This window comes from Patella vulgata, chromosome 1 (assembly GCF_932274485.2).
Source record: "Patella vulgata chromosome 1, xgPatVulg1.2, whole genome shotgun sequence".
Classification (NCBI taxonomy): domain Eukaryota; kingdom Metazoa; phylum Mollusca; class Gastropoda; family Patellidae; genus Patella; species Patella vulgata.
The window spans coordinates 21,839,220-21,861,864 of record NC_065879.2 but is presented as its reverse complement, the minus strand read 5'-3'; the positions used below and the strand labels follow the sequence as shown (position 1 = coordinate 21,861,864).

General features: G+C 34.7%; 3 protein-coding genes across 5 annotated transcripts; 2 read left to right on the top strand and 1 right to left on the bottom strand.

Annotated features, from left to right (window-relative positions):
* Positions 1-346: 346 nt before the first annotated feature.
* Positions 347-19,792, bottom strand: LOC126830888 (ADP-ribosyl cyclase/cyclic ADP-ribose hydrolase). 2 transcript variants are annotated; one of them, XM_050561371.2, is made up of 7 exons: positions 19,718-19,792; positions 6,592-6,744; positions 5,073-5,205; positions 4,505-4,720; positions 3,557-3,720; positions 3,054-3,140; positions 347-510 (listed from the first exon to the last, which is right to left on the bottom strand). In XM_050561371.2, the coding sequence occupies exons 2-7, from the start codon at positions 6,735-6,737 to the stop codon at positions 375-377; spliced, it is 882 nt and encodes a 293-aa protein (XP_050417328.1). In that variant the 5' UTR covers positions 6,738-6,744; positions 19,718-19,792; the 3' UTR covers positions 347-374. The 2 variants fall into 2 exon arrangements, with proteins under 2 accessions (XP_050417328.1, XP_050417319.1); XM_050561362.1 differs by lacking the exon at positions 19,718-19,792 and adding an exon at positions 9,017-9,153.
* LOC126830894 (COMM domain-containing protein 2) lies at positions 11,424-16,254 on the top strand. The gene is made up of 5 exons (XM_050561385.1): positions 11,424-11,563; positions 12,478-12,555; positions 13,465-13,547; positions 14,505-14,678; positions 15,998-16,254. Exons 1-5 carry the CDS (start codon positions 11,497-11,499, stop codon positions 16,193-16,195), a joined length of 600 nt encoding a protein of 199 aa, XP_050417342.1. The 5' UTR covers positions 11,424-11,496; the 3' UTR covers positions 16,196-16,254.
* LOC126830876 (serpin B6) lies at positions 18,269-22,456 on the top strand. 2 transcript variants are annotated; one of them, XM_050561344.2, is made up of 2 exons: positions 18,269-18,701; positions 20,909-22,456. In XM_050561344.2, exons 1-2 carry the CDS (start codon positions 18,656-18,658, stop codon positions 22,132-22,134), a joined length of 1,272 nt encoding a protein of 423 aa, XP_050417301.1. In that variant the 5' UTR covers positions 18,269-18,655; the 3' UTR covers positions 22,135-22,456. The 2 variants fall into 2 exon arrangements, with proteins under 2 accessions (XP_050417301.1, XP_050417306.1); XM_050561349.1 differs by lacking the exon at positions 18,269-18,701 and adding an exon at positions 20,620-20,665.
* Positions 22,457-22,645: the final 189 nt, after the last annotated feature.

Below are 22,645 nucleotides of genomic sequence, written 5' to 3'. Positions count from 1 at the left end.
CTTGGTAGTTGGAATTCGATATAAGAGTCGGCCGTAGCGCCGCTGCGGGCAAAATTTCCCTCATAGCACACTGTATGGCGTATGCCCGTCTTCATTAGCCCAGGTTAGGAGCAGAACAGTAGGACGTTAAACCCCATTTCATTTCATTTCCTAACCACACACGCCAAGCGTCGAATTTTGAAACGTAATGCAGTCTGCATTTGTAATGTGTGATTGATGTGATTGTGATCAGTAACGGAATGTGTTGTCTTAGAAACGAACAATCGAAACGGTAAATATTTGTTCTAATCTGACTCTTAATTCCGCTTTGTCAACAATAACACGCCTAAGTCAAATATAGGTTTTTATTTCTTTGTATAATGCTGTTCATTAAATTAATAATAGAATCTGTCAGGACGAGAATTAAATTTGGGTAGTTCTGTATTTATTATCTCGTGACTTGTAGGGGGGTGAACCATCTTACATTCTCTGGCTTCTGGGTCATCTGCACACAGAAGATGTCTTACAGCACTGAAACATAAATAATGGATATATCCTTGTCAATGGTGCAGAAATTATAGAGGAGAGAGAAATGTTTAACGTTAATAAAAACTATATAGGTCATTTCGGGACTAACATAATGTACACTTATAATATTTCAATAATTCGACTGTGCGTGGGGATATTTAGAAAAATCCGACAGGTCAGACATTTGTTTACGATATCACCCTAAGTGGAAGTGGACTTTAAACTCTAGAAACCAAACGAAAAAGTCAGACATACGACTCTACTTGTCACGTACTGCACAGAGAGAAAAAAGCGGGTCAGTTGACTCATTTGAGTGAGTATCCATAAAACGACTCACTTTTCGTTGACTAACTTGGGACACACATATTAGACTCAAACAATAAGTCCAAAGACTCATTTTTGTGACTCACCCAAAAATCCATAAAACGACTCGTTAAATGAGTCAAGTGACTCGTCTGGTAAAGTGAGCTCTTTGACTACTACTTTATTGAGTCATTTGACACAACCGAAAACACGCCGCTTGACTCAATAACAAACCTTATGATCTAAAACGCACGCATTAGACCATTCAGTCAATCAACCCCTAGTTATGTTCAAATGTATACATGTACATATAATGTTTTCTTAATTATTCTTAATGGCAGCTAAATCAAATTCATTAAAACAGTATTAGATATAATATTTCCATTAAAACAGAATTAGATATAATATTTCTTTTAAATAAAGTTGATAATAGCAAATTTAAAATTATAAAAAATAGGCTATACGATATCTTTGTTCAAAAAAATATGGAAAAATTAAAATCGTCTGCAAAAGTATAATCACATTTAACAACTTTAGGCTACAGAGCTATTTTTAAAAAAAACCCTGTTAAATCTATTTTCCTTGCGGAACTTATCCAAATTTCTCATTTCTGCCGATAAGAAAAAAACACTCTATTAAATTATAATTATATTTGCTATGTATTATAGCACCTGATCTAATTAGAATGTAATCTGCCTTTAATTTGACTGTTACATCGTCATTCCATGGTAATAATATAATTTATTTCCCTTTTCAAATATTGAAATACAATACATTTATAAAGATAAGATTCAGTGGGTCTATGGCCATGTGTTTTATAATAATGAGACAGTAGCTATAGGTGTTGACAGCATTAGAGATCTTACTGTAGCTCCATTGGAGCCAGAATTTTGGCTTGTGTGTAGGATTGTCTTAAGGACATGTTAGAAGATCAGATAGAGAAATAGATTATCGGAAGATTTTATGAAGTTTATACACTGATTCTTTCTGTCATGTTTAGGTCTTTTTAGGCTATTACATTAACAGATTTATATACTGATTCTTTCTGTCATGTTTAGGTCTTTTTTAGGCTATTACATTAACACATTTATATACTGATTCTTTCTGTCATGTTTAGGTCTTTTTTAGGCTATTACATTAACACATTTATATACTGATTCTTTCTGTCATGTTTAGGTCTTTTTTAGGCTATTACATTAACACATTTATATACTGATTCTTTCTGTCATGGTTAGGGCTTTTTTAAGCTATTACATTAACACATTTATATACTGATTCTTTCTGTCATGTTTAGGTCTTTTTTAGGCTATTACATTAACACATTTATATACTGATTCTTTCTGTCATGTTTAGGTCTTTTTTAGGCTATTACATTAACACATTTATATACTGATTCTTTCTGTCATGGTTAGGGCTTTTTTAGGCTATCACATTAACACATTTATATACTGATTCTTTTTGTCATGTTTAGGTCTTTTTTAGGCTATTACATTAACACATTTATATACTGATTCTTTCTGTCATGTTTAGGTCTTTTTTAGGCTATTACATTAACACATTTATATACTGATTCTTTCTGTCATGTTTAGGTCTTTTTTAGGCTATTACATTAACACATTTATATACTGATTCTTTCTGTCATGTTTAGGTCTTTTTAGGCTATTAAATTAACAGATTTTTTGACACCCCACCTACATACTTCTTTTGTCGTTTTTTATACTTGTCATGTATATTTGTGTATTTAACTATAATGTTTGCGTGTATTTGTTATCTGATGAGTCAATAAACTTAGAGAAATAAAGAATTAAGAAACATGTTGAAAAACTTCAAAAGTTCTCATGCACCTCTACCAAGACGAGATCGTGGTGGAAGGGTGTGTGGTACTGCACTAGTCTTTAACTTTATTTTATTCTGAGATTCTTTACAGGCTTCCGAAGGACATATTGTGTTTTTTTTTCCTTAATTTCGGGGTTTGAGATCACACAAAAAAGTCAATGAATAACCTGGAGTATAATGGTGAGCACAGGACATTTTATAGACCGAAAGAGAATAAATATTATATTATGTTATCGACGTGGCTGGTATTTTTAGTATATATATCTTGGAATTCTATAATTCGCAATACCGGAAACCCGAAACCTTGTCCTGTTTCACATAGTTGTAAACATCTGTGATGTGGACGACGTGGGTTTTTACAAAATGTGTTTTCCCGTTTGTCAAATACTAAGTATTATAATACATACTCTAAGTCGTCAATACAGTTATATATAAGACCTCGGCTTCTAATATCTTCCTGTAGCTCCAATAGTGAACCAGTCGTACATGTTTCTCTGAAAGAAACAAAAACAAGAATTTCATTTTTTAATTTGATTATGTTATATTTAGATGATATTAACATTGCCCCATTAAGGTATGCCCTTTTATAAAATAAGTACTGTATTCCCAGAGTGCTGCGCTAGAGGCATGTATATATCGTGGAATGTATGGAAAACGGTTACGGGGACATCAACGTGATAATATAACGGTAACAAATTATTCAGATTTAATTTGTCAGAAATCCATTGAATAAATAAGGCATTGACTAAAACAAATCAATGTCGAATTTAAATGATTTACAGTGTTTCGCTGATTTACTGGGACGAATAAAAAGGAATGTGTCAAGAAAGGGTGTTTAAAGGGAGGTAACTTCTAATTAAATTCGCCTTCATTTTCGTTTAAAGGGAGGCAACTACAATTTCAAACTTACTTTGGAGGTTCTGTTACATTATGGGTGACAAGGATAACAACGGTATCTACTTCTTGCAGATTTGGTAGTTCGTATTTACCAAAGAAACTATTCGGACTATAAGCTGGTTTGTCTCTAGAACCATCCAACATCAGATATACGTCGCCTATAGCAGATGATGCAAACTAAAAAATATTCGTTTAGATGAACATAACGAATAGAAAATTATAGTTTAGTTGAATTTTAGACACCCTCCAAAAAACAGATGAGTAAAATCTGATATGGGGCTTGCGAGAAATATTTATTGCATACAGGATGTTTTTCTTTTCTCTTTTATTTATAAACACACTGCAAAGTGAACATGTAAAATTAGGACGTATCGGTGTTCGAATCTTGGCAGCTTTATTTATATCCCAAATGTTTTGTATTAGAATGTTCTAATTTTCATTTAGGAGTTTTCATATGATACAGCATCGAAGATGGGATTTAATATTAATTTGACTTAAAATAAAATGAAAAGAGTATTCAGATTCCGTTTCTGCTCTCATACGGTGACAAATATCCTTGTGAATATGAAAAATAGAAATTCGCGGCCAATTTTCCGAAAATGATAGGATTGACCTGCAGAAATAATAAAAAAAAAAGGCAGGCGGGGGTGGGCTTACAAATTTCTTACGAATCCTTGCAATGCTTACGAATGCCCTTGCAAATACTTGCGAACGACATACGAATGGAACGACTACAAAACGCCTCCTTGGCGAATTGCATTTAAACTCATATTCGCCAGTAAGAGTAGCATTACCCAAGCCTTTCAAATATCCCACCCACGTGAGGCGCAACCACCTGCACGACCTTAGAGTTAAGTAGAGCGATGTTCAACTTGATTAACAATATAGATTGTGTAAGGCAATGTAACTCTTGTCCATCATATCGAAGTTATGTTCTAAATTATTTGAAAATTCAATAAACCTGTTTAGAAGCACTGGCCCAGAAAGATTCACTAGCTTCTAGAGGGCAGTCGGCCCAAGATGGACATCGTGTCATGTTAGCACCATCGGAAGATGAACCACACCAAGATAATTGGTTAGCCAAGTATCCAACCAACGTATCTTCTAGGGTTACATATCTTTTACCATTGTCTGCGTATTCATGGGCAATATTATAAGTTCCTGACCAAAACATCGCCTGTATTAGAAGATAAGAAATAAATGAATATTAGCCACGTGTTTATCACGACTTAATGCAGAAAGCTGGGTGAAATCATCAATAGACAGCCCCATCATTGACGACCCCTATGGAAACTGTGTTATCAGGTGTTTCGATAAGAGTCCTAGTTCTTATAAATTGAGCTCGGTTGGGAAAGTGCGGAATGGGCGTGGGTTCTCTAAAGTAATCATCGATGCAAGTGTCGTTCGTTTTCTTTTGATTATCTAAACTAGAGATATGACCATTTATAATTTCCCAAACATTTAGCTAAATAATTTAATCGCCTCCATTATAATCTTTATTCACTGGCGGCTCAAGAAAATATAACTACCTTATTTCTTGGCAGTGTCTGTGAAGCTTTCGCCATAAAATCTGCATAACGCTGCATTGACAAGTCACAAGGTGCCCTATAACTGAAGGCCGCATAGAATGTGTTCCAAAGATCGGAACAATTCACTACCATACTGGAAAATTAGAACAAGAAAATTAATCATTTCCCTCATTGTTTTTTGTTGTTGTTTTTTTTTTTTTTTTTTTTTTTTGGGGGGGGGGGGGGGGGTGTATAATATTACAAATTTGAGGGTTACTTTCGTTTTGTGTTCAAAATTAGTCTTTGGTAGGGCGAATACAAAAGATGCAAGATTTAATGTAACCTGGGTTAGCTTCCCACCACTTCCTTCACAGATATAGTAAAACTATACTTATAGCGATAGTTTATAGCAATGTTACTTGGTATAAGGAGACAACCTCAAGACGGAGTTAGCACCTAAATAATTGTCCAGATACTAAAAGTCAACACCATAAACTAATTTGTGTATAGAAGTGAAAACAGACTATAATTAAAGACAGTCGTAGGGAATAATATATTAATGAACATTTTCAATTGTTCCTATCTGTTTACGTACTGAGCGGAGTTAAACCAATTTCGGACTGCTATTCATTTTAGAGACCCGGCTTCAGTGACGGATCATAAGGTCCACCAGGCCCTGTGGCAGCGTAGAAGTCGGACCCGGTGACGATGTCATCCTAGGTGGGGGTGTCCGGGGGTTTTCAAATTTCGACCTGAAATGATGGTCTGTGGGGTATATCCCTTGTGGGAGGTCATGTATTAATCAGTTAGTGTCGATCTAGATTAGTAATCTGAATGAAGTTGTTGCAGGTCATATTTCCGAATAGTGCAGAATTTGTTTCTTCAGGAATATACTCGGAGAATTGCTTCAAGATTTTGTTTCTAGCGGTTATGCCACTTTCCTGTTATCCAAATCCGACTACCAACCGGTGACTCGACGGAAATATTGAACAATTAACAAGACCCTGTCAACCAGAAATAATATTTTGGGTTTCGGGTTATGGAAACATTTCTGACATCAACTTCCCGATGATAACCCACTCAACGTGGAATCAATTGTTTTCTGACCGGTGCCCCTTGGTGTCCCCCTACCTAATAAATTGAAAACTCGTCGAAAAAAGGTCACTTTTTTTCAGGATTTTCGAGAAATGGAACTTCATTATTTTTTTATTTTTTTTTTGTCACAAAATCGTCGGGACCTTTCGGGGCCCGGGCCATTACCATTTGCCTCTGTTGCCCTCGCCACAATCCGTCACTGTCTGACTTCCACAATATTATACTGTAATTTGCAATGGTTTAAAAATAAACACATGATGATCAGCGGCTTTAAATTAATAACGTATCACGGACAAAGTCTTCAAAGGAATCAATAATGAGATTTTGAAAGTAATTAGAGATGGGATTTTGAAAGGAATTAATGTTGAAGTTTTCATATGAATCATTAATACAGTTTGAAACAATTTTAATAAGAAGCTAATAATTGAGATTGGAATAACTCTACCTTCCAATTTGTTGTTTGTATTTGATTTCTGTGTAATCCCAGCATCTGCCAATAAATATATCCTGTAGATGATCAGATGTACCTGGATCACCTTTAATACAGCCCACCATAATCACCACATATACCAGTATATTTACTATCACCATTATTCTTCTGAAATAACAAATCATGTTTTTCTTAATTATTGAGGTAAAGTATGATTATAAATTTGTGTGGTTAAGGCGAACGTGGATACGTTTTGAAATTAGTAACTGTAAATTTTATTAATGGTAAAATTTATAGTTCTTCTGTGTATTGATATAAAACACACGGTTGAAATGTAAGAGTAAATATTGAAGGGAGATTCGATAACGAGTTGGCAGTTCTCACAATACTAGTTAAACACTAGATAATGTAAAGGCAATTTGCTGAAAATTTCATTCAAATTGATCCACTATGAACCGAGAACTAAGCGGTTGAAATTTCAGACTAGCCTTGATCATACTAAAGTCAGTACGATAAACATCTAGAGCTGATTATAGTCTGGATAGGTTAATTAATGTCTAATTAATAATTTAGATAACACTTCAGGCCTAAAGAAAGACCTGCAATAGACAGATTTAGCTCTTGCATAATGTATGTTTAAAAAAAGAAATCAAGATTTCCATGTGTAAGCCTATTGGTAGAATTTTTGCTCTTTAAATTAATAATAGCATGATATTGTATCTTTACTAATTATTGGATTAACACATTCTATTGAAGTCAGATCTCGTGCACTCAAATAATGAGTGACGGATTTTGACATAAAAAGAGTTATAATTAAAATCTGGTAAACATTTAATTCTAGGTTAATTACCAAATAACACGTGTGAAACTGCGTAAGTTACCACTATCCATATTATAAGGGTGGTTTTCGACGTCATTAGGCTAATTAACCAATCGTTATAATTAATTACGTATATTTGACCAATTTGATAATTGAAGGTTCAAACCCAAAGCTACAAGACTATCATATCTCGGAGCATTTCGTTTGACAGCCGCTGGATTCCAGAGGGAGAAGTTGTAGCAATTTCATCAGCAGACACGCCCGGCCGAGTCTAGATGGATTGAGATTGAGCGACTTTATTGTAATATATTATGCATTGTATACCATATGTATCCAGCTTGATATAAAACTGTAGAAACCGTACTTTGGTTACTGTCATCGTGTTTGTTAATCATACGATATTTTGGGACTGACAACGTGGAATGTCAGAGTGGCATTTAAAGATACGCCCTAACCAGTTAAAGAATTACAAATACAACCAGAGACAATACTAGACGATCAAGGGCTGTTCTAAAAAAAATGTAACAGGGAAAAAAGTATGTGTCACAGGTTGGATGTGAGGAGTTTTTGTTTAATTGTACTTTCCACATCTAGCCAGCGACATGCAGCACTGCATAGTGCTGCACATGGTAAGTAAACGCATCCTTATTCGGGAGACTATTTCCATGTTTCCATTATAGTCGTTCGGGTGGGACAAAAAACCGAATTTCCATGTACACATTGACGTACACGTAAAAAATCCCTTCACTGTTTGAATTCGAAGAGTAGGTCGTAGCGCCGCTGTCCGGGCATAATTTCTCTCATACTACAGCCTTATTGTATGGCATAAGCCCGTTTTCATTAGCCCAGTCGGCGCAGAACAGTAGGAAGTTAAAACCTGTTTCATTTGATATAATAATATGTTTCCTTTCCCCCGCAATTCCTTAGCCCCACCCCGCTCCTTTATAATATTCACTGTGCTTTTTAAATTGCATTAAATTTTTGTTTTTGAATTTTAATGTAGGTGAGGGGTTAGCCCAAAATATTTGAACTGACTCCTTTTGGTGGCTTATTTCAATAATTCGGTGGCTCAGTGAAATGCAATGGGATTTAATAATGGGATTTTTCTGCACCGATTGGTTTAATATAGACGGGCTGGCTCGGTGCCCAGGAGGTCCGGGGTTCGGTCCTGGTGTTCCTCAGGATTCCCCACAGTGGTTTCCCCCTTGTCAGTGGTATGTAGGACTAGGAAGGAGGGGTTGGCAATGAACAACGTCTAATCCACGAAGGTTAATAACAGGAAAAAAAGTTGAATATGGGGCTAATTTAGTAAAAATGCAATTAAAACCCCAACACCCCAGATGAGTTAAATACTATCAAATTTAAGACCCTACACAATCAAAAGTTATGGCAATTTAATGTCTATTGATTTGATATCGACATCTTTATGTGGCTGAAGTAAATAAAGTAATAATAATTCCGCTACCCCTTTCGTTGAAGTAAATCCATTCTTCAAGAGAGTGGGGTTTTTTTTCGGATGTTCTTTATTACACCACAACAAAAAAATTTATATTAAAAAAAGTACATATTTTTTTTAACTATTGAGGCATTGTACTTTAAGTAAAATTATGTACTACTTACCCGTTGTGTTGATATCAGTATTTCTCAGTTGACAGGTATTATGTTAATAAGTTGAAGAGTATTATGTTTATGATTTATATCAGTATATAAACAAGTTTACACCTGTAAAGTCTGTTGCTTACATCACTTAAAGAGACTGTATATACCTTCTACGTAAGATATGATTTTAAGATGAAAAGGTGCAACAAGCTAAAAGGTTCACTTTTAGTCCATTTAAACCATGTGTAATTGAAATTTCTCCTTTTGATGCAGCGTGATAAAAAATTATGTTTTGAGTCATTGCTGCATTTTTAATAATATTGATTTGGTATTCCGTGATAGATTATAATTTAAGAGATAGCATCATAATTAAAATATTATATCTTAATCTCCCAACAAACAGAGCTGAGTTTCAATAGTTAATACGATTTTCCACAAATATTATTAATTGAAAGAGTTTTGATTATTAATTATTTATTGGTATTATGTATAGGGTTATAATTTTAATGACAACGACATCGCCATGATCAATGTATACAGCTTTGTGCATAACCATCGCTTAGAAAACATATCCAGAATATCGGGAAAATATATTTGCTACCGAAAGCATATCTTTTGACACACTTCATGGGAAGATCTTTTCAAAACCAGGAAAGTGGTGGTGACGCTTTCTAATAATAGCTTAATTATTGTGAGCTTGTTAGGCAATTCGAGTCGATACTTTTATTTCCTGCCGACACTACTTTGAGATAAAAATAAGATTAGATGATCAAACATTGATATACAAGGTGTTTTGTAAATAAAATATAGACTTCACTTATTAATTACCGGTATCTAAAAGATAATAGAAGATATAAAGAATGTCATTAGTAGAGGGGGTTCATACTCTACGAAATCGGGGGGTTCGATGGCCGAATGGTTATCACGTGCCGGCTGTATCATAAGGTCTGTCATTGAGTCAACTGGCGCAGTTTCGTTTCCCCGGTTGTGCGTGACAAAGAGTATGGTCGCCTGTCCAACCTCGTAGGTTTTCTCCGGGTCCTCCGGTTTCCTCCCACTACAAAAGACCCCTACGCGCAAGCGAATTATTGAAATAGAACTGAACATAGTTTGTGTCGAGTGGACGTTAATCCCAATTTCTCTCTCCCTATGAAATCAATAGAAATTACTGTAAATTCGGGATGGCAATAATTTTATTGTTGGGCTAATATACTTTTTTAATTTTACATTTTAATTGAAATATTGTACAGCTAATGGGTGATACGTGGGCAATACCACCATGGATATCTCTATGTCTTAATCCAACGCAGTTCAGGATTTCAAAAGGTGATGGAACGCCATATCAAAGCTAAAAAGTAAAACGTGTGTAAACTTTACACATGTACGTCGAGTTCTATATTTAGAAATTAATTTTTGAAGAAAGCATTATAAAATATGGAAGCTATTTCTACAATGTGACAAAACAAAATTAAACGATTCTCTTTAACTGGGATTTTAGTTATCCATATAACTGATATCTTATAAGTCAACAAAAGTTTCAGGTATATCTTCGTGGATTTTGCAATCCCGGGGTGTGAATTATTGTTTTATCTTTTGTTGATTAGCTGAATAAATATAGGTTTGTTTGATTGGTTGAATATATCGAATTATTTATTGACACAGGTGAAATGGTTAGGTTAGGTTTTATAACAGGGGCAAAGTCAGAATGTATATTGTCTACCTATTTAAGAAAAGAACACCACCCACCACCAAATAATTTTAAGTGTTTCTTCAGATTTGTAATTGTGTATGCTGTGGTGAAAGAAAGATAAACAGCGTATCTATGAGAGTATGGCAGGATATCGCTGCCAATATTAAATGCTCTGCTAAAATGTATTTTCTATTGATTACGCGTAAAAAGTACAATGTACAAAGTCTTAATACCGGTAATGATAAAGTCAAATTAACTCTTAAAAAGTTAAATGTAAAACGTCAAATGCAATGTGTCAAATGTCAAATGTTTTATTGGAAAATGTTGTTTACTTTTGACATTTCCCTCATCACATTTTACATTTGTCACGCTTTCTACATTAACATCTTACGTAGAGGGCTTATTAGCACATATATGGCGGGTTTATTGGTGAGCGTTCGCATCAAATCCACCAAAATCTATAAAATGTGCCTTTTAAATATGACTTGTCAGCAGGTCCGTAACTAGCTCAGAGTAACAAGGGAGGAGTGGGGGGGAGGCGTGCTGTAAAATTGACGGACAATGTAGTATATCTATTTTTTATGGTCGATAATTTTTTCACAGGGGGGGGGGGGGGTGCAGGGAGGGCTTCGTATTAAATTTAATAAATAAATAAATTGAATATCCTACTACTTTTTCAAGGACACGACAATCCTGTCTACTCTATGATGGACAATAATTGTGGTTAATGGGAGATAACTCTGAATTTGACTCGAGTGGGAGTGGCTGTTTATATATTTTTACTTTGTACCATTGCATTGTTATTGACAAAATGTTGTTAGTTCTTGAAGATGAACACAAGAAGCATTTATCTTTTTTACCCTCGGTAGATATTGCAGGTATCCATATTTTTCAGTAATTCGTCATCCTTTCAGAGAGGCTGAATTTGATGAACATGCTGCGAACGTCAGCACTACTTGGCCTAAATTAAAAAGTTCATTTTGTGTTTCATTAAAAAGACCATGTCGTATTGAGTCTTATAACATCTACATCTTAGCGATGAATTGACAGATCAGATTAAATATTAAACAATTTATACAACTCATAAATTGAAAGTTAAACGAGCTAAATCGCTAATATTTGGTACCTAGAAATTGATACAAATGGGTCACAACCCATAGATTATAATAATGTAATATGAATGTATATAATTAAACTGATTTACGTTCAATCTTTCTGCTTTTCCTCTAATTTCTAATCTGTTATGTTCGGCGAAATACATCTAGCCTCGTTCTTCGAGTCCCCTTTTACAAATTGCGCTGAGACACATTATGGTACGGTACACAATTCGTGTACAAATAGTAAAATGTTTATTTTGTATTAAATATTGGATATCAGAAGCCCATCTTTTCCTGGTAGGATCACAACATCTGTGTTGATTTAATTGACAAATAATTTGTGGTCACAATGTCGAAGACTTTGGCCGATATTGAGTCTACACTTAGCTGCTTGAAAATGTATAGAGCCAAAATCTCACCATCTTTGACTTTGTCTCAGATTTGCCATAGGCCTAGGCTAGAATCTAATTTGAACATTCACCATGTACCTAAGTATGGTAGGGCCTAGTGCTAATCAAATCACAGCAAATTAAAAACTATTTTTTAAACAACCGATAGAACTTATCGAAGATCTAAAACAACGTTATTGCATCTTTATATCAGCCCTTGTTCAGCGAAATAATGAGCCTAACACTTACAGAATATACCTGGCATAATTTCTTATTTATTCATTGACCCATTCGCTTTATTTTTAGTGGTTAAAGAGTTCTGTAGAATAAGTATGGAATTTATCAGAAAAGGAACAAATCCAAAAGTTTACACATCAGCTGCTCGTAAGTATGATTTTTAAAATTTTTATGTCTATAATGATTAATTGTATAACCATGTATTATAAGGTCCATGGTATAGCATGCTTGAAGATATATAGGCCAATATACAGAAAACTATAGCAAAGCACACATTTTGTCCACCACTGAGATAAATCAATGAACATCAGTATTAGGAATCAGGTAAGCTACAGTGTTAGAAAAAAGTGGTAGACAGATTCTGTACATACTTCTTCAATTCCTTACAAGTTAAAGGAGCTACCATAGTCAAATGGTTGTATCCTAGGTTCAATTCAACTGAGAGAAACCTGTTTCCCACATATCAAGGATAGCGTGTGGGACTGACGAGGAAAGTGTATGTATGTAATCATTTGGATGGTTCACAAAATTCATGTCAACATTAGATCGAAAAACGTGATCCACATGTGTCCATATTCTTGTTTAAACGAAGACTGTGTAGCATATGTAACCTATTTTAAATAAAGCATAACAGAATGACATTAGTCTTGATAATCAAGCCCTTTCACTCTGTCTGCAAGGGTCTGGAACAACTTACTGTTATATTTAAACTCTGTTGAAACAGCAAGATTATCAGCAATTTAAGAATAACTATGTCGGTCATTGACTAGTCATCAGGTGTTGAAGTCATTGTGGTCATAGTGAGAGGTCACTAATTGGATGGTTAGGCATATTTACAAAATATTTTAATTTGTTTACTGTATCATACGAAATACACCATTAGACTTACTGGTAGACTGACAATCATATTTACAAGTTCTATAAGACAACTTTCTCGGAAGTTGGTATGTTGGTTGAGGGATATTAAATATGAGACTTAAATAACATGATGTTTAACCTCATTCCATTCCATTAAAGATCATTTAAAGCATTCTTTCTAATATCTTACTGTTGTAGAAAAGCTGGGTGTGGAAGCAGCTCAAGTTCAAAATGGTGTCGAGGGTTTAATGTATTTATTAACAGAATCTTCAAAACTTATGGTAATTACATAATTATATTTATTTTTTTATTAAAATAAAGGGTTGGCAATTCCTGGCCAATCAGCATTCTTCAATAAATTATGGTAATCTCCACCATGTTTGAACCTATGTTAGACATCATATTGGAAGTAGAATTATTATAAAAGAGGAGAGGTTATTTCCAATTAAGATATAGGAATAGATATATGGACAGAGTTCTCTCTACCCTTACATTGTACACTTGATATATAAAGATACTGTGTTAGTCTCAGAATAACCCATGTAGGGTTAAATCTAATACAAATTGTGTGATATCAAGGTTTGAAACTGTAATTTTGTAGATCATTTAAATATGCTAAATTTGTAATTTTTAATTAATTTTTGGGATTGTAATTTAGTTAAAGGGACCACCCCGATTTTAACAGAGTCTCCGAAATAAATGTCTGTGTACGTATGAAATTTTACCTGCCATAATGTAGAGGAGTGGTGTATTTTACCGTGTCAAAATATTGAGTCATTTGGACGTGAACGTCAAAACCACTTATCCGGACACGTAACCCTTTTAAGATTTCTGGTTAATTTTTTCGTTTGGTGACCTGATGATCTATTGTCATTCCTTTAGAGGTCTATACAGTGCATGACCTACATGCTGTACTTGATAACGAACGGTAAATTTCACCTGCACGTTAATTTTGTAAAATAAAAGTCTGGTTTTATCCATACACCATATAATACAGCTTGGGACATTGATCTCCATTTCCAGATTACGACTGACAGGTTTAAGTTGTTTGAAAACGTATCATATATATTGAGTTAGTTGCTCAGTCCTTAGGTAGAGGATTTTAAGGGCTTTTAACATAAAATTAAGCAGTTTTATTCTCCAAAATATATCGCAATTGGACCTTTAACAGAGTACAAATCTTGTATATTCTGCTATTGTACATTTTTAATTTTTTAAATGATATTTTTATATTTTAGTTAAATGAAGTGGATTATCAAGATAGTATAATAGTTTTGGGTTTTAGTGAAGAGCTGAGAGAAATGTTATTACAACTTTATATAGAAAATAGAAAAGAAATACGAACAATTTTATCAGAAATATCAATGGACCTTCCACATTATCGTAATCTAGAATGGCGATTTGATGTACAGGTATATACTAATTAATTTAATCCACAAAATGCAGATCAGCAGGGGGACAGGATAACAGCAACTTCAATCTGGTTAATATGTCAGTTTGGTTTCGTTTTATTTCTGATGTTGTATTACATTGTCAAATGACATTTTTCATTTGATATCACCATACAAATGTAACCAAACAAGATCAATTTATGTGTAATGATTTTCTGGGCCATCTGATCACAGTAGGTTGTGGGAGAAGAAACCCAATGTAGACTGAAATAGAAAACCACCTTGTAAACAAAACAAACATAGCATACCTGATAAAATATTTTTTGTTCTGCTTTATTATAGCATATTTTAAAGTTAGGCAATAAATCATAATAAATTGTTGTTTAACATCTAAGAGTCAATGAATTTTAAAGATTTTCCATGTAGTGTATGTAGGAAATGGCCGATAAAAAAATGTTTAGAATACAACACAGCCCTAAAGTCTGAAGAAAAAGAAACAAAACAAAATTGTCTGAAATGTAATTTGAGAAAAAATGAAAGAGAGATATAAGAAAGTTAGGAAAATTTCACTCAGAAGTTTGAGGAGAAAGCTTGAAATAAGATAACACTGCCTTTCATTCTAAATCAGATAAAGAGTTTTTCCAGATAATTAAGAACTGAAAAGTGGAACCCATTCATAATAAATACTATCTTAGCTGAAGACTAATGGGAGATAACTCTGGGTATCAAAAATTTTCACTATTACAATTCTGACAAAATAATTAAAAGACCATTGTAAGAGTTATTCAAGTTACTTCATTCTAGATAAATGATAGTCTTGGTTGCCAGGACTGATGTTACAATAATATTTACTTCACAAGCTGTGAAGAAATGAGGTGCAATTTTCCAAATCAAGAAATCCCAGTATAGATTTGGTATAGTTAAATTATACTTTTCTTATGCAATTTCCCCTTGTCAGTGATGCAGGACGGAGGGCCTGACAAGGACAGCTGTCTAGTCCTTCAGATGAGACGAAAAACCGAGGTCCCATGTATATATTGGAATGCACGTAAAAGATCCCCTGGCAGTTGGAATTCGATATAAGAGTAGGCGATAGTGCCGCTGCCCGGGCAAAATTTCCCTTATAGCACACTCTATGGTGTATGCCCGTCTTCATTAGCCCAGTATAGGAGCAGAACAGTAGGACGTTAAACCCCATTTCATTTCATTTCATTTTCTTATGCAATACCCTTTAAAATATGTCTACAGTAGCTGTAAGGAATACACAAATGCTAAATTAGGCCTCATCCTCAAGTATTTTACTGATATTAAATATTTTCTTTGTTTTAATTTTCTTTCAGTTGGCTAGTCGCTCCCTTAGAAGGCAAACTACACCCCTTATTTTATTCAAACTACACACAGAAAGTTATGGAGAACAAGAAAGTCAAGTTTTACAGACAGATCCTGTAAATTTGGTTCATTTAACTAAAGTTTTAGACGAAGCTCTTCAAGAAATGAAATCACCGTACTGTCGTAGGATTGTTAGAAATATTAAATAATATTTCACATGAAAATTGTAATACTAATTGTAGAAATAAAGGTTGTTGTTTTGTTTTTATCTATGTTTATTATTAAATTTTTTCGTAATATCTTCTTTTAGTGGAGGTGATATCGCATTAATATTTATGTATTCCAAGAAATGTTCTTATAGATTTAAAGGGACAATAACACTCTTGCTGGCTTGACAGCTCCAGAAAATAAAAAATAGCCTTATTCTAAGTACTAGATGTTTAAGTGTCCTACCTGTTGTGTAAATTATCCACTACATCCTATTTTACTTGTCCAGAGGGTTCGAAAATATTTTTAAATCCAAGTCACATTTGAAAAGGTTTACGTTAGGCTTTTCAAATCATTTAGTTGAATTTTTCCAATTTTTTAAATTAGGTGTGTTAAGATGAAATTTGTATCACCAATTAATTGGAATATTGTAAAATAGTACAATTTGTTGACCAGAATAAAGATTGGGACATATTATTCAGTTACAACAAGAGTAGTATTGAGCCTTTAAGGAGCTAAAGCCATTTGAATTGGTTTGATCTGATGTGTTATTTCGTTTAATAATAAGCAATTCTATTTTTTTAAAAAGATTTGGAACACAAGATTGGATATATCTCTGCACATAAACAAATCAGCATCCAGTAAAATCAAGAATTCTATTTCAAAGAGGACTTTTCATATTAAAAGCACCTTTCGAGTCTTTCATCCAAAACACTAGATAAGTATCTACGAATTTGGGTTTGGATGAATAAAATATCTATGAAAACACATATATTGTTACTACAACATGTTGCTTATTACCAATGCTACAAATATTCTAAGCTCTGCATCTGTTACAATCAAGGAATTAACAAGAAAAACATAATATAAATATGTAAACAGAAATAACTAGTGCCATGTATATTCAGGCTAATTGGATTTGTTGCCAAAAGCATTGTGTTAGGAGATATTTTAAACAAAGCTCAGCATAGTAAGACCATGAATGAATGAGAACTGGTGTTATCATGTAACATCGAAGAATGGATAGCATGAAACTTTATCCTGTGTATTAGAAATATCAGATATTTCACACGTCAAATTCATAACTTTATATCAGGTACATGTACATGTATTTATCAACAAACTGAATGGAGCCCTAGATATTATTTATCTTATTGACTTCTATTGATATACGGGGGTTGATGGCCGAATAGTTAGCACGTGCGTGCTGCGCTGTATCATACAGTCTGTTATTGAGTCAACTGGCGGGGTTTCGTACGTGACAAGGAGTAGGGTCGAATGTCGAACCTCGTGGGTTTTCTCCGGGTCCTCCAGTTTCCTCCCACTGCCAAAGACCCCTACGCGCAAGCAAATTAATGAAATAAAATTAAACCATATGTTAGTCCCAAAATGACCTAGTTTGTGTTGAGTGGACGTTAAACCCCATTTCTCTCTCTCTATTGATATACATTATATTTGATATCAAGATTTATAACAGAATATCTATTTCTCACAAATGGCCCCTCTATACAATGTAAATGGGATATGGAGCAAGTCTGAAGTTAATTATTGGCCATGAATTTACCTACAAAATTTTTTTTATTACACATGCTCCCGGAAATGTCATGCAAAAATCTGAACATGAAATAATAATTGGCTACTGTACAGACTTTGAATCCAGGAAAATGTCACCAAGAAAACTTCTGGCTATGGCACCAGGACTTATTGTCTTTATTAAAGTCAAACTGACCTCCTTGGGCTGTATTCGTTGATAAAGGTTAACAGACTTCAAATTGCTTTGTTTTAACGTAGCCTTAATTCTTTCCATGGCTACTAAATAAACAAAACGGTCTTAGTGAAATTTGTGTCAAATGTGTCTTGAGCATACGGAACCCACTTTCAAAACGGGTAACAGATTACAAGTTCGTAAAGACGGTTTTTATTGTCAGGCATTTTGTCCAAATGCACAAAGTTAATAGGCCTATATCGATAAAATGTCAAAATCCTGAGAGAAGAACGGAAACACCAGACTCTTATTCCTTTTAATTTGTCTTAAACGCTTCTATATACTTATTACTTTCACGTTTCGACATAGCTGGTAACAACTCCGTGTAGCTGGTTACAAGGTGTCGGGCTTCCCTGAATTTAATTTTGTTGAAAATAACAGTTGACTCTTCGTACATTCTAACATTAGTGTATCTAATGTAAACACATTTTTTTTATGTCATCAGGGTTTTTTTTTATTTTGTGATTAACAACTGCTTGAAAATGTCGAACCAAGACAGGTATTCAAGGAACGATATTAGAAAAATAAAAGACTGGGTGGAACTATTATTATAGCATGTGATCACAATTACCTCATGGCGACCAGGCATCTTGGATAAATAAAAATTCAGGGGTATAATCTGTAGCATATTGTGGATTTTAAAACTTTCGACACTTTTCCATAAGAACGGGAGAATTAAGGACGATTTCTGAGCACCATGGCTAACCTGTGGAGACTGTCCATTTTAATTCTGTTAATAGCAGGTAGGCTCAAGTTTTATTTTTTCTGTAAAATATTCAATATCGAAGGGGTTATATGCGGCGGTGTACTGTAGGTAAAGCCATACCTTGTTGAAAAATCGAAAGTCAAATTGAAGTATTTAGAATAATATAATACGGGATAGGTCACATGAACTGTATTTTATTGAAGAAAGCTAATGTCGGCAATTTAAAGTTGATCCGATCAGATGGCTAAGATAAGCCATCCTAGAATAAAAGACTTTTCAAAGACGTGATGCGAGATGAAGTTTTTGAAACTGACGTATTTGTAACCATTTTCCGTTCAAACGAACATAATGAGCTACAGCTTAAAGATCGACGACGTTTTTTAAACCAGCTTTTATTTAGTTGAACAGTATTCTAGCCAGCCTCGCAGGGTCCTAATTTATTTATATAAACCGATTTATGACTTACAATGTAGCAAACTTGGACATGTACATGAAATTTTAATGTGTTTAACGTCCTACTTTTCTGCACCTAAATGTGTGTGCCCCCCCCCCCCCAGGAAGAAAAATAGTCGGTCGCAAAATCAGTGCAGTCGGTTGCAAAATAAGAGCAGTCGTACCAAAATAAGTGATCACTGCATACGTCACGTTACTCACACAAAACTTTAGTATAAAATAACCTTGTCAACTTATGTTTGAAAAAATGTTGTGTTTCACTCTTATTCTGTTGGTCTAAGAACAAAATTTTCCCCAGGGAGAAAAATAGTCGGTCTCAAAATAAGTGCAGTCACTGCAGTCGGTCTCAAAATTATGCATCGGCGACTTTATGAATTAATAAGATAAACAAACAATGCCAGGATAGATCCCAAATACTATGTATTTGTGTGAATCCGTGAGCCTAAATTGCATACGTCACACAAAACTGTAGTATAAAATAACCATGTCTGCTTGTCATGTTTGAAAAAATGTTTGTCACTCTTATTCTGGTGTATGTTGTTCTATGAAATGTTTTTCCCCCATGGCAAATAAATAGTCGGTCTCAAAAAAAGTACTCACCGCAGTCGGTCTCAGACTAAATGAATTAATGAGGTAAACAAACAATCACAAAACAGGCGAAATTGACAGATAGGCCACAAAATTCTGTCCCATTTCTGATCCTCTCGTTAACGAGAATTTGTTTCTATTTGCTATGACATTGATTAAAATTTTCAAGCCCAGTCCCGAAAAATTAAAAGCTCGGTTACATATCTTAAATTTTTTCGCGCCTGCGGCGCTCGATTCCATTATAACATCATTTTTCTATTCCTCTGTCTCAGCACTATCATATTCACGGTTATTGTGAACTGCCCAGTTATACTGGTGTGTGGGTCGTGGGGCGTCAGACTATACAAATGTTATGTCAACTCTTGCAAAACAGGCGGAATTGACAGGGGCAGATCTCGAGATTCTGTATTATTGACTCACATTTCTGGTCCTCTCGTCCACAAGACTTTCTCCCAGCAATAACCTCAAAGGCTAGGATATTGACTCAATTTTTCAAAATTTTCTCAGGTTGCTCAGTGTTATAGACACAATCATTATATATGACATAAACTTTATGTCAACTTAAATAAAACTGCTTTCCGGCGAGACAACGATCGGCGAACAACAAACTATACAATACTATCCATGTTCTACTGGGACGCTTAATGTTATAGCCATTATTTTGTTGACATTAATTGTGGGGTGGAATTGTGGATGGCGTCCTAGATTTGGAACCGACCCACCCCCTATTCCCAGCTTCTAGATCCGCTACTGCACATGACCCATAGAAAACTGGCACGTGTGGTGCGCGGCTTAGACTGCGGCACTCGTACTTGGGGTATGTGCATCAGTCGGTCGCATTTTGGCTAAACAACCCCCAAACAAAATCGTTATGTACGCCCCTGCCAACACGTCCTTAATGAATGGGCTGAAAAGGAGAATGTGCCTCAAATGGAAAAGAAAATCGAATTGGATAGTACAGTAAGATTTGTTAGCAGTTGGAATTTTAAGAAAAGTAGGCAGAAATGCCCGTGTTCTTCCAAACTGTTCGATTTGTTCCAATTAAATATTACCATAAAGTATTTTGTTGATGCGACAGAAAACTATTAATTTCCTTTGTATATTTATTGTGATATTGTGCAATGAAATGACATCATCATTCCTATCCCTTTTTTTTCAATTCCTCTCAATTATAAGTTTAGATTCTTTCTTGAATTTCTTCAGGGTGCTGTGATGTTGCAGAATCTGGGAGAAGGATACGGAACAGACCTGGTCGTCAAAGGCAAGCTAATCGAGCTAGGCAGTCTAGTCGTCGAGCAGCTTCTAGACAAGACCCACTTGTTCTGCTTGGTAAAATTTCAGAAGCATCTGGGAAATTTTCAGTGGATATGTATAAAAGACTGAGGCTTCAAAATCCGAATCTGATATTTTCTCCTATAAGTATCTTTATTGCCCTTTCAATGACTTCACTGGGTGCACGAGGGCCTTCTAAGTTCCAAATCAACAGGACTCTAAGACAATTTGCAATGAGGAGATTTTCTCACCAAGCTTCCAGAATATTATTATCAAAATTACCAAGTTCCAATGACAATATCACTTTTCAGTATGCTAACGGAATATTCTTACGACCAGAAACGACCGTTCTTCCATCGTTTAAGAGCAGGATTAGGCGTTTCTACAACACAGAGGTGTTTAATTTGAGCTCTTGGTATCCAGAAAGAGACATAAATAATTGGGTGGAACGAAAAACAAACGGACTTCTCAGCGATTTCTTGTCTCCTGGATCTATTGGCGATTCATTCATGATGTGGATCATCAATGCTGTGTTTTTTCGTGGAACTTGGGAAAAATTATTCGACCTTCGCAAAACATCGAGACGCCCATTCACAGGAGCTGGAGGTAACGCCGCTTATGTGGAAATGATGGAAATGATAGATTCATTCCCTAGCAACCGTATCGAGGAGTTACAAACATCAGTTCTAGAACTGCCATATGTTGGTGGCAGATATAGTCTCTTTATTTTCCTGCCAGACACAAGCAACGGACTAGAAAATCTCGAGAAAAATATGACTTATCGAACCTTGGAAACAACCATGAAGAATATGCAAGATCCTAGAGCCTTTTCAATTGGCATTCCCAAATTTTATATGGACAATTCCTTGGATTTGGAAAGCAGTTTGAAGCAGATGGGAATCACCCGGATATTTGATGTTAGGGAAGCCGATTTGTCTGGAATTGAAGGCGATAACACGTTGTTTGTGGACAGTATTATTCATAAATCAGTTTTGGAAGTAAATGAATTTGGAACCATTGCCACCACCGTGACACAAGTAACAATCGCAGCCAAGTCTTTACCACCACAGTTCATTGCAAACAGACCGTTTATGTTTATTGTTAGGGATAAAAAGTATGATATTAATCTTTTTATGGGTAGATTTTCTTATCCTTGAAGATAAATTTTGGTTTCATCATAAATTTCTATTTTTTTTTATGTTTACGAGGGCATAGAACATTAATTATTTTAAAGAAAACGGTGAGTCCGAGAGCACAGAACATTCAAATGAAATATAGTTGCGCAATTTGTTGTATCAGTTTCTTATCCCTTGAATAAAATTGACTCTTTTGAAAGTAAATTTGTATTTTTGGAGTACTAGACCTTGTTAAGGCATGGGGCAATTGATTGTAAGTTAAAAACGATCATTAAGCTATAATATTACTGTCCAGTTTCTCGGTTCTGGTGTAAAGAATCCGTAACAGTAATGATTTTTATAACGATAAAACTAACAGAAACGATTTGTTATTCAGAACGTTGATGTAATAAATATTATAATTTAATCCTTTTTACCCTCTAGTTATTGATCACCATATCCATCTTGGGATTGTATATAATACTAGCCAGAGCCTTATCTATATATAAGGCTCTGATACTAGCTATGGTACCTGGGTAAAAAATCTCCATTA